The 12,894-nt window shown below is 38.0% G+C and overlaps 1 protein-coding gene across 5 annotated transcripts in view; it reads right to left on the minus strand.

The window, feature by feature from the left end:
- Positions 1-898: 898 nt before the first annotated feature.
- The window catches only part of TBC1D1 (TBC1 domain family member 1), a 115,722-nt gene continuing 103,726 nt past the window's right edge, over positions 899-12,894 (minus strand). For all 5 annotated transcript variants that reach the window (XM_075091682.1, XM_075091681.1, XM_075091678.1 and 2 more), the window contains 4 exons: positions 12,567-12,726; positions 8,110-8,279; positions 5,076-5,246; positions 899-2,981 (listed from right to left, as the gene is read on the minus strand). In XM_075091682.1, coding sequence (XP_074947783.1) covers positions 2,781-2,981; positions 5,076-5,246; positions 8,110-8,279; positions 12,567-12,726 — 702 coding nt within the window. In that variant the 3' untranslated portion in view covers positions 899-2,780. The remainder of the gene's footprint in view (positions 2,982-5,075; positions 5,247-8,109; positions 8,280-12,566; positions 12,727-12,894) is intronic.

Here is a 12,894-nt window from a genome sequence, read left to right on the forward strand (position 1 = left end):
GACAACAGGAGATCTCATTTTACATATCCTTAAGGATGCTCAGCTAGAGTGTAGCTGGAGAAGGATGCAAGTACCTGCGACTAGCTCTAGGGTCTATTACTTTTTTCTCATACTTCTGAAGGGAAAAGCCCCAAGCTTTTCCAATGTTGGGAACTGGGTAAGTGATATTACCTTCCCCCAAACTCCTCCAGTTTGGCCCCTTGAACTGGAGAGGCCTGATGACAAAAATCGGCACAGTGTGGGGAAAGACATACTGGAGTGACGTACCATGCAAGTGCAAGCAGCAGAAATTCTTAGATCAACTACTTCATTCATGTTCAGACCCTGGACCAGTGGATGGCACGATCCCTCACTTTGCCAGGTATTTACACACGTAACAAAATTGTATTAATTTGCATATGTACAAATAGAAAATTCATTTGTTCCCACAGAAAATTCAACCCCCTGGTACAATGAAGTAGTTACATCTATATAACCCCAAAAGCAAAAAGTCGCTTCTTATCTATTTACCACATATGTGCATTCTGAGAACAGTGACTTTAGTTCTTATCTAGGTGCACGCACTTCTGGAATTACACAAATTCTCAGTAAAAGGCTTTGGACTAGAAGTAGCCCTCCACTTGTATTGGCAGCGAAGCAAAACATCGCAAAAAGGAATGTGTCCCTGGAGTCATGTGGAACATACTTCACCTTGGCCAACCCATGTAGATGCAGGTCCCAAGATCACAGCTGGATCCTTAGCATGTTTAGAGGAGTCTGAGGACTAAGAGTTTTCATTAATAACCACTGTAGATGGTACTGTACTTTCAGGAAAAGTCTCGTCTTACACGGTTCTGAACTGTTACCCCACCAACTATATTTTTGCTTTTAAAAGTCAAAAAATGTACAGACATAGACGTAAGCATAGATTATTATTTTATTATTGCTCTTGTTAAAAAGTCAGTGTATGAATTATGGCACTATGCTGTAAAAATGCTATATTACTGAGTGCTCTAACAGTACGAGGTCCATTATGACAGGATTTTAAATGTGAAGCATGAAATATGGATTTCCAAATAAAAAAACAAGCCTAAGAGGTAAATGGATTAATAACAACTGATTTATCTGGAATTTCAATACTAAATGCATTCAGAGTGGATTTGCAAGAACCAGACATATTCAAGACACGACAGAGTCAAACAAAGCTTCTAGAAATTGAAGAGTAAATTCTCTTTTTCTTTTTGCTCTACATGGAGGTATTTGTTTTGCACAGTGGATGAATGTTACAGCTCTCCTATTAAACTACAACCACAACGTATCAGGAGGATTTGCATGAGACAGGAAAAAGTAAAACAAAACCTCTTCTACATGGCCAGTCAGAAAAAAACCTGTGTGCTTTGATACTTCAAAAATAAAAACATCAATTTAAGAAAAAAAAGAAAAAACCCACCCCAAACCAAAAATCACTCTCCTGGGTGAATCTCCACCATAACAAAATACCAATGCCTATTAACTCTGTGCTTGGGGACTGAACAAAACTATGGCACTGTTCGTAATTCTGAAGCAAACCCAAAAAACTGGATATCCATGGATACTGTTGCACTTTAACTGGCCTGAAAACTACTTTCACTGTATTAAGGAAAGTGAGATTTTTTTTTCCACATGTGCAATCTGACTCAAAAGATGCATTGTAAAAATAGTGGTGTCCTAAATCAAACTGCCATACCCTTTACAAAACAGTTTAAGCATATCTGGCACAACATGAAGGTCTTGAAATACCTCCACTACTTCAGAAAAACTCTTAAAGAATAAGATTTCCCAGAGGATGGGTGGGCACAGAGTACCAAATAAAAGCAAAAAAAAAAAACAAAAGACAGCGGGCATTAGTTTCCCAGCAAAAGGATGTCTTACATCACACAGCAGATCAGAAATAAATAAGATGAAACTTGAAGCGTCTGAATATAAATCCTTAGATGATGTTGCAAGAGTCACAGGCTTCACCAAGCCAATGTCAGTGTATTTTGTTAAGCATAATGCAGTTACTATATACAGTATGTTTATCAGATAATGCCAACTAACAATAGACTAAATTAACAGTTGTGAAACAAAAAATGTATTAAAGCAACATACTTATAAAAACAGATGGCAACCCCCCCCAATTATGCATAGTTACATATGATGAAGTCCAGCTCTCTGGAGTCCAATGGACTGATACCTTCAAGCGTCAGGAAGCAGTTTTCTGAAGCGTAAACAACATAATTAACAGAACCCAGTCAAGCTGCAGGGGAACTACACTGCCAAAAATATCTCAAGTCCAATCACAAGACTCTCTGTAAATGTTACCACCACATAGCTGCAATGGGGCAGTCATCCGTTCAAAGGTTTTACACTGCCATATTTCTTCAAAGGACCTTCTAAAGGATGTGCTATTTAACATGGTGGTGATCTGCACACAAACAAAATATGTGACGAACAGAAAGCACTTAGGTTTAGAAGCACTTAAGGAAGAATCCATGACATCTTCACAGTGTTGTGTATGATGGCACACACTCTTTTCTCCTGCTTATTATTATGTGGCATCTTACACGTTCATCGTATTTCTACATACTAAGAAGAGCGAGCCTTCTCCCCGAGAAACCAGCTTCTGATATGGGAAGCCACTATGCCAGTATCTTGCTTTGCTACAATGAGGCATGTACAATGAAGGTGACAATGTCAAATCCCCATGGATCATGACAAAAAGACCCAGTTCTTCCCTTTGTTTCTTGCTCAGCTTCTCTGCTCCATTACAAGTCTGAATGTCAGTCAGCATCCATGTGTTCTTGTCTAGTAAGTAGAGGCTTCCCATCTGTATCATCAATCTTTTTCCGCATCTCTTCCACTGCTTTCAGCAAAGTTGCTCGCTCCTGCTCAAGAGTAAGAATGGACTGCTTCAATTTGCCTTCATTGGTCAATAAAAGCTCTACTGTCGCTTCAAGATTTTGGATCTTTCCATTAGCCACCTTTCAAAGTAATAAGAACAGAGGAGGGGAAGGAAAGAAGGGGGGGGGGGAAGAAAATCCATTAATAACTGAAACCAATTTTAAAGTATTTTTTGAGACACACTAATAAATATAAAATACTTTCCAAATAATGAAAAATTGCAAAGGTAAATGCAAATATGAACGTTTAGATCTGTGTACTTTAGACTACAACTATGGTTTTGCCTAATAACAAGAAACTTCCCTCTCTCAACTTGATTGCTTTGATTAGTTCACAATTAAACTCAGAATATAATGCAAAGTAATGACACTAGAAAGTTACTAAGTCTGCAAATTATATACCGAAGAGCTGCAGGTTAAGATAAGCCTCTGTACGGATCAGTAGGGAGACAATTTTGGCCAGCCATATTTGTTGAATTCCACGTGCTTTGCAAAGCAAAGACATTCGAGCCTGTCAGCTGCATCCTCCTTTCATCTCAACATTGATACCAACAAATGCCAAATTCGGAGGCAAAGGGGGAGGAGGCGATTTAGTGCAATATGCAAATGGACAACACATCTTGAAAAATTCCTAAAATTCTCCTTCGAAAGGCTGCATATATGGGCATTCTACTTCGTGGCGACGCAAACTATTAGGTCATTCAAACTCATCACAAGAGATCTGTAGCTGAAGTACTTAAACAAAAGCAGAGATCTGTTTGGAAGTCTCAGCACTGGGTAACAATTGGAGACAAGAGCACCGGATGGCCTTGGCTTTCAGGGAAGTATTTGCCTTTCTCATGAGCTCCCTGCCCTTCGTGTAATTACAGTAGGTTAAACAGTTCAGCCTTTGCAGCCAAATTAATGACAAACCATGACCCACATTGTTTGGTGATGCATTCTCCTCCCATAAGCAATGGGTCACCTTTCACCATAGGAAATGAAGGCTGATGAAGCCCACCTCCAAGACAAAGGGATTGCTCCAACACTACCAACAGTTAAGTTCCCCATTATGATGTTAGGTGCTGACTTGCCAGCACTCAGGTGGAGATGGGCTTTGTAAAAAACTGCTTAGGGGCTGCAAAGTCTTCACGGGCAGTAGGGGTTAGAAGATCCCCTGATGCAGCTATCTATAGGACATCGTATCTTGATTCTCATCCCAGAAATCCCTCTCCCCCATGCTACATTCAACAATTTTCTTGCCCATGTGCCTGAAGTTTTATGAAAATATCTTGCAGGGAGTATCTCTTCTGACTCCTCTAACACTCATCTTAGACACAGGTTCAGATCTCACAGGATCAGAATTTACAGCTTACGCAAATTTTTTTAGGAGAGGCAATGTAAATCTGCACGGTTGGCTAGCTTTAGTCATGATACAGGACCAATGGCTGAGAAACCTGAACTCCTTCCCCCCCTAATATCTTACAAAGTCTATGTCTTTAACAATAATCAAGAGGCTTGAAGTGTCTGCTTCCTACCCTTGAAGTCCTTTTCTCCATCAAACTATAACAAATATACCATAAAAAAGCAGCCAGTAAGCTAACTTCTTGAACAGTTAAGTGAAGAATAACCCCTACAGAGACCAGGTGTACTGCCTCTGAAAGAGCTGCAGACTGAACAGGCACTAAGCATATATTAGAAATTACTATTTCACATTTTGTCTAAATAATCTGGATAACAGTTTTAAAAAAATCTTGTAAGAAGGTGTATTTCTTTACAAACAACATATTCCATATCTAATGTATCTCTAAGTTGTGACACTGGCATTAGCTTTCCCATTTGTAATAGACCAGTATTCCTGCTGTAATAGAGCAGTGTCTGAAAACGTAAAAATGAAGTTGAGAAAGCACTTTGTGTATTTGTAGTTATCTTCTACAGGTGTGATTTTCATTACAAGGGAAGAGACAGTGTGATGATTCAACTTTTCACTAATTGAAAACACATGCTCTATCCATGCCCCTATCAGAATTTCTTCTGCATTTAAACTTTAAAGGCTAAACTAAATAAAATTGAAGTGGTTATGCTTTAAACTCACTAGACCAAATGCCAGTCTGTCCTGTGCCTTGGTGGAGGACAGTCTTTTCTGAAAAGGTGGATAAATTATAATAGTAATTAAATATGAAATAGAAATTGTACCTGCAGTTCTTCCAGGAGATCAAAGTTTTGTTTGCGCAAGCTGCTGTTTGCCTTTTCTAATTTATCCAGTCTCTGATTGTCATTTAAAGATGAATCTATAAGCTCATCCTGAAGCACATGATATTCAACTTCGTAAGCTTGCAACTGCTTAGCAATGTCCATTTCAAACACCTGTTGTACATAAAAATATTATTAGGTGCTGTGCAGATCAAAAACATAGCTCATTCAATGCTCTAAAAATCTATGGATCTAGACTTAGATACCTAATCACTGCATTCAAGAAATGGACTTAATTTTTTGCATTCACATTTCATATTCCAGAAATGGCAAGACTGAGGCAGTAGAGTACCATATACTAACACTGGATCTACTTAAAAACTTTGCTACTGATTGGCTGCCTGACTTTAGCAAAACCACTTGCACTAAAGTTTTCAAGAACTGTAGACTTTGTAGGCTGTTCCCTTTTTTAGATTTCAAATTTAATGCATGTCAGTTTGGCATAAACCCTTCTAGACGTACTTGGAATTAGATGTCACTTTAGAAAAGTGTGGTCCAAGCCCATGTGCCACATGTACAAATGGAGGGCTAAGTAGGATGAAAGCTTTAAAAGAAAAACAGTAAACATGGCTAGGTTTATTTATGATTCTGTGGTACTCCTAGAGACTGAAAGAAAATTAAATAATCCATCCTTACCCTAACACACTTAATGGAAACATTATGTAATGTCAAAGCAGATTTCTATTATTGTTAACTATGAATCACCAAAATGAGTGCTCAGTTTTATATATGAATATTAAGAAAACCTTTTATTTTAAAAGCTGATAAATAAATTGAGGTGCACAGAGTGACCCACAGGAAAACTACTATTGTATTTTCTTTTTTCTAGGTTTTGGGAAAATTATTCAGGAAATATGTTTCCAATGTCCCTCAGCTAGTTATCTCCACTGAAAGCAGCAAAGAAGGTGGTAAATTAAAAGGACAAGCATGCCAATCACAGATCACAGTAGAAACAAAAATTGATTTAAAAATGCATCTGGAAAATAGCCCAAGAATAGAAGTTCAAGGTTTATTCTTTATTTTTAAACGTCTTGTACTGTATTCCTTTTGGAAATGAATCAAATATCAAATTCTATTTTAAATACCTGTTGAAATAGCAAGAATTATTTCCTATTTTATTTATCTGCTTTGTCTACAAAACTTTAACTGTCGGTTATAGCTAAAGAAAACATCAGTTTATGAGATGTTTCTGACATCTGTTACATATGCTATTAAAAATTCTCTCATAATTGTATAGTAGCAGAACCACACATACTGAGTATCTAAGTACAGAATGCTGAACTACAATTTTAGTCTGAGTTTGGTTACACATATAGAGGTTTCATTTTCTGTAGATCTGAGCATTTCTGGAGAACACACACTTGAAAATTCAATAAAACAAATGGTGCAATTCAGCAGGGCAGAATGCTAGTTTCTCTCACGACCTCTGCCGCTTCTAGCCTCTGTGCTTTTGGGAAGGAAGGGAAATCCCTGCTGTCATACCCAGAGTATCAAATCTGAAAGGGGGCAAACATGAGGCAAATCAAAAGCTTGACTTGAAAACTAGCTAACTGAAGGCACGTTGGGGCATGCAAACCAAAGGCCGTGCTGCAGAAGGCGTGAGGAGGATGGGCATTAGCCCAGGAGCTGTGTGTGGACTGCATGGCTGGTCAAACAGCTGCTCTCTTCAAAGGCGGCTCTGATCAAAGCAGGGGAAGTGCTCTCCCTTCAACTCACTTCTACCTGCCCACTTTAAATTTAGAGCAGTCACAGCGGCCTAAACAGAGTATCTCTCCCTCCTTCTGCTCAAAGCCAATGGTTTTCTGCAAGTCCCTTAAGCACTGCAAGTCTCTGCAGAGCTGTGCACTCCAGGTCTTCAGCCTGGCAGATAACATATGATCCCCTTTAACCCCCAGAAATCATTTGCTTTCCTTCCCCTCACACAGGCTTTCTAGTTCTCCCCTCCCTCCTTTGATAGTAAGCACTAGAAGCAATTTTTCTGATCCTAATTTGAGCGCATGTTCCCTGGGACCTTTGCTGCCAGGGAGGCCCTTGCAAGCACTCTGCAGTGTACTGCGCTGCTGCCTGCTTTCTTTATCAAGCCACAGGCTTTGCAGATCTCCTGCAGCCCTTGGTGAGTGGCAGGCATTTGCAGTTCTGGACAGCACATCCCCCTTGTTTTGGATGACCAAAGGCCTTCAGAAAAACAGGCTAAAACCTGTCTTCTATTTGCCTGCTGCAAACTAGATCACAAGTGTAACAGTTAGGGCTTCTAAACAGCCACACCTTAACTGCAATAATTTGTGATTTTTTTTTTTCAAATTCCATGGTTATTTTCTGGAGCCTTCTGCTAGCTTAGCAATATTGCATAATTTTCCTGTCTGCCATTTTGAAAGAGTGTACTGAAGATTCCCAGTTTTTGCTGTCTAGAGTCACGGCTCACTGCAAGAGACTGCACTGCCCCACGTACTCGTGGCAGAAATACAAAGGCACTGTTGTAACACACTGAACCAGCACCATAAAAGCCTGTACAAAGCCAGTGTAGGGAGGCTTCTAATTTCATTAAGTAAGGTCAACATTTGTGAGGCTCTTCTAATTTTGCTTCTGAAATGAAACTTGGAGAGCCAGATTCTTTGGAGACGGGAATACTCAGAAGGCTTTTGGCACACATTGCTGCTTTTTTTTGTGGAATGCACTGCATATGGACTGTAATATTGCTGCCAGTAACAGTGTTGCACACACACAAAAAAAAAACCAAACAAAAGTAAACTAATTTTCATTAAAGGCTTGATAAAGTGACCATAACCAACATGTAGATGTATGAATACAGAGGTGCAATACAAGTCGTGCTTCCAAAAGTTTTCAACATCTTCAGAACTACAATAACAGAATTCTCAGCTTGAAGTAACACAATACACTGTCGTGATTTTTCTGTCAAGAACTTGTTAAAAAGAGCTATTCCTTTGCATACTACTCATATGTTCAGGTTATTTCATACCTGACTAATGGTCTTTTCCATCTGTACCAAACCCAAGTTAGGGAGAGTGCTTTTAATAAAATCAACAATAGTTTCTAGGTTCTCATGCTGCAGAATCAAGGGCTTGTGGCTTCCTAAAAGGCTTAAAGCCACTTTAAATATAGCCTCTGATCCTTGAAGAAAGAGCATATCTGTGAAAACAAAGAAAAAAAACAGAGTACATCAAGCATGCACATCTTTTGACAAGAATATTAAAACAGTAAAACATCCAAGGACAACAACATCTCACAGGAGCAATCTGGAGGCTAGATACATTGTGCCAGACACATGCTTTTGTTACTGTGGCTATGGCTTTAGAAGTTTTGTAGGATCAAGATTACTACTGTGAATAGCACACTTGACTAACACAATCAATTATTAATTTGTTTAGTGAGTTTTCATCCAAAAAAATCCAATTCATATTTAAGCTAAATACACAATAAACCAGGTAGTCAAATTTGTCAGTGTTGCCACTTTCTGTCCATGTAATAGTTTTGTGGGTTTTTTTCTTCCGAGATATTTATGGGAATCTGAATTTGAATAGAATTCTAATGCCAATGCCATTTAAAAATCCTAATACAACAAGCAAAATCTACACCTGAAGGCACAACAAGATCTGAAGTTCTGTTCTTTTCTCATCTGGTAGAGAAAGGTACAAAATCTCAGTTAATACAACATTGAGCACATGAGGCTAAATGTGCACTTTCCAGCAGCCTCAAGTTTCATGTGCATGTGCTTATTTTTAGTATGTGCCTCAACCACTTATGTTAATATTCTAATAACTACATTAGTAAGTACCCTGAAACCTTAATAATACAGCTTAAGCATTAGTACTGCAGGTGGCCCTGCAATGACAGCACCTGGCGTACATTCAAGCACACTGAAACCACAGCTTATAGTGACCTTTCAATGCAACTTCCTTTCTTTTCTTTTCCTTTACAAATTGCCTATGTCTTTATAGAGGAAAGAAATAGAAGACTGCAATGAAAGCATCAGACAAGAAACCCATCTTCATAAACAGCGTAGCCCTGCATTTGACTTTTCTGCTACTGTAACTCAGAATCTCGTCCTGGTTTTATTGAGGGACTCGCTACAGGCAAAAGCATCTAACATATGAAACAATACTGATCGAGGTAGAAAAGGAAGAGAAGATACTGTGGTTTTATCCATATTTCCTAAATATGCTTTCATTTTTGAAGGGCTTCTCTCTTTTTTCTTTCCCTTCTTTGTATTTGAAGCTGTGAATGAAGTCACAATCACTTATGAAGTAGCACACTGACACCAAATAAATAGTACATCTTAATGATAAAATAAAAGAAAGAAGAATGGGGAGGGCGGGAGAGAGAGATAGAGAACCACCACACAATAAGGGAACAGCTACTAGCAAAACCACAGGTATCTCTGATGCAGTAAAGAACATATGAAAACACTGTCTAACTGCCTTTCTTAGTAAAAGCAACGCCTCTTTCCAAATTTGTATAAGAATGAAATTCCCCCTTGCGCTCTTCTGCCTGTAATGTGAAGCCATAACTCATTTCACTTCTCTTTCTCTCTGAGAAAGAAAAGCACAAGTAATAACTAACCATAAATCTTGCACTTTGCTGCCATTTGTCCTAAAAGTGGTGTAAAATTTTTTAACTCTGATTCAGTGTTAAGTCCAAAGGCATGAATGATTGAAAAGTGGCAAGAGAGAAGGCATCTGCCTCAATTCTCTATTGATACTGAAAACTATGGGAAAGTGCTTGGTAGGGAAAGCTCTACATTAGGACAGGAAATGCTGAAGAACAGCTAGGAAACACAAAGTGAAAAAAACCAGAGCTGAAAATAACGCATACTTGTGATTCAGCACCTGCCCCATAAAAACATGTAGATTAACTCAAGGTGACCTATAAATTGTTAATGAATGTGTGTATGAGCTGAGCTGGTAATATAAGGCTATTTTAAATGAGAGAGGGATTTCAGCAAGTACTTAAACAAAGACCTGTTTGTTATCCACTCCCCACACTTCCCGTTAAGTGGGCTGCTAGCCAACGACAGTACAGTGAAGGTACCCAAATTAATGTCAGCATGACTGGCAGCCTACAGGATTAAAAACAAAAAATAATCAAGTTTTATCTACAATCTTGAAACAAAATAAACACTATTCTACCAAGTCTAGTCCACTAATAAGTAAATAGGGGTATAAAGAACACATCTTTGTTAATGCTGTACTTTCATTAGATCATGTTCAGGAGAAGGGTTGAAAATTTGGACAGATAATTAAAAAGTTAAAAAGAGTTTGCTATTTGACTCATAAAACAGTCTTCGGGTTAACCTCTTTCTAACTTACTTCTTTTACATATTACTTGTAAAATGCTTGCAGAAAGTTCACTCGGTGGAAATCTAAAGGAAGTAGTCTGTAACAATTATATTATTAAATAGAAGTGGGGCTTCAAATATCAAGGGTTCAGTGGTAACATGGTAGAAAATGGCAGTGCAACCTTACAGTCTTAGTAACCTCAGATGAGTTACTTCAACATTAAAAGGCAACATTCTTTCATCCCAAAGGTTCTAACAGTGAGCAGTGAAAATGTACGTATGTTCTGCAAAAGTGTGTGAACACATGGGTCAGAACCGATCAGATCCTTACTTGCCATGCTGCTGATGACAGCTGCTAGCAAAGTGACAGCTCTAGTCTTTTTTTAGGTTTATAGTTGTGTTTCAGTCTTCAGCATGGGTGAAGATGAGATTTTACTTTCTAATGTAAAAGTATGTCCAATGTTTTCAATTTATAGTTCCAGTAAACACTGTTTCAAGGAAATTACTAAATACTCTGAAACACTAAAAATTGAAAGTATTGGTCATGTTCAACTTTCTCTCTAAAAAAAAAAAAATCCATGATTTTTAAGAGGTGACAGTTTCAGTACCACATGCTTTTCTGTTCTTGACCTAAAATCAGTCCTGTGAAGATCATGCATCTGCCTTCTATTCTAATGTAAAAATATTTGCTTTCTAAAGCCCTACAATCCTTCAATGACAGATAAAATACTAATCTGTGTATTAAGGCAGAAATCCAAATATACTGGATACACAAAGCACTTTTATACCCTCTCTTCAATCAATTGTCCAACTCAAACTCTTCTTATCATGTACAATACCATGAATAATTAAGAATAATTGAAAGGTGAACTGATAATAAACTCAGTATATGACACTCGCATACAGCACTTGATTTAATTTCTACAGATTATGTTTCTCAGCTGGATATTTGTTAATGTACATTAGCCTACTTTGAACTGTTCGGAGTGGGGGGGGAAAGCTATTTTCCCTGGAGTTAAGATGCTAATCACAGGGCAAGTAGCTCTACTTAGCTATACACCATCCTTTCCACTGTGGTTTCTTCTAGCACTGCTTTTGGCATGTCCTTAGACATGTACATGTCCTGTACATGTACAGGATTCTTATTGGTTCTTCTTGGAATCTATATTCATTATTTGTTATTGTGGTAGATGAGACTATAATTTTTTAGGTCAGGAAACTGTCAACACTAATACCCTAATAAATAATTGCTTCAATACATTTCTTAAGTGAGACTAAGGAAAATTAAAATAGCTCTCATTAGAAGAAAGGAATCAGGGAGGGAAGCTCCAATCCACTCTCCTCATCATGGATGATCCAGTACTACATAATAGAATTGAAAAAACAAACAACTGAAAATGAAATAAAGCATCTTCTTAGATATCAAACAATTTATCTATGAAATATACATCCATAAGATAGCATCAATGTAAATCCTTCATTGGAATTTAATTAAAAAAGAGAGCTTTACTTCTGTAGATTCTAAAAACAGGTAACAGAAGCAACTTTAGAGCCTAAACCCCTTATGCTTCCAAATATTTTGGGAAAATTAGAGTATCAGTCAGGCTGAAATTGTAAGGATAGGAACACTAGTTTAAAAGCCCTATGTTTCTGCAGACTAAACCTGTGATTAAAGTGCAAGGGCCATCTCTGTGTGTGTTTTAAAATCATAACCTTCAAAATAATTTTCCACTGACACTGTTGGAGACAATGATAATGGTGTAAATGTATGTATTTCTCAGATGATGCCTTGTTGCATATCTTTTCAGTTTGAAACTAATTGTCCATGTTGAAGTGCCGTTGTCACAACACCATGCATTCATACCCTCTCTACAAGTGGTTACAGGGTGGGAAAAGGTAACAACGAGGATGAAAAGACAGGACAGTTTGGGACTGTCATATGCTTTCCTCCTCTCCTTCCATGTTACTGTAAATACTACATGCTCCGTAAGATGACTTCTGTTGTTCTTCTGTTCATCAATAGTAAGTAAAATACTTCTCCTGGGTATCTGAAACAGGTTGGATAATAATGCTGTTCCTAATAATAGGATTCCAAATACAAGACTTCAAAAAGAACAGATAGAAATTTTATGAAGAATTACCAAACACTCTGGCTACAAATCCGAGGGGAAACTGGGAGGCAAACATGGTGAGAAACCAGGGAGCAGCATAGAGGCTGGGGCCAATCTCATGTTCCTCTAGGTGGTTATAGAGATCTCGATGGTAGTCATGAAGTAGTCGAGACAGTTGATACATCTGGATCTGCATGGAATAAGAATGAAGAGACTAAAGACAAACATGTTTTAACACTCACAGCAGCAAAGTTCATGCTCCACACTATTATTAGAAACAGTGAAAGTTGCTTGTCAATTTATGTTTGGATGGAATTATGTGAAGAAAAGACATACTCAGAAGCCACCTAAAAGACCC

The sequence above is a fragment of the Phalacrocorax aristotelis genome, chromosome 4 (genome assembly GCF_949628215.1).
Source record: "Phalacrocorax aristotelis chromosome 4, bGulAri2.1, whole genome shotgun sequence".
Classification (NCBI taxonomy): domain Eukaryota; kingdom Metazoa; phylum Chordata; class Aves; order Suliformes; family Phalacrocoracidae; genus Phalacrocorax; species Phalacrocorax aristotelis.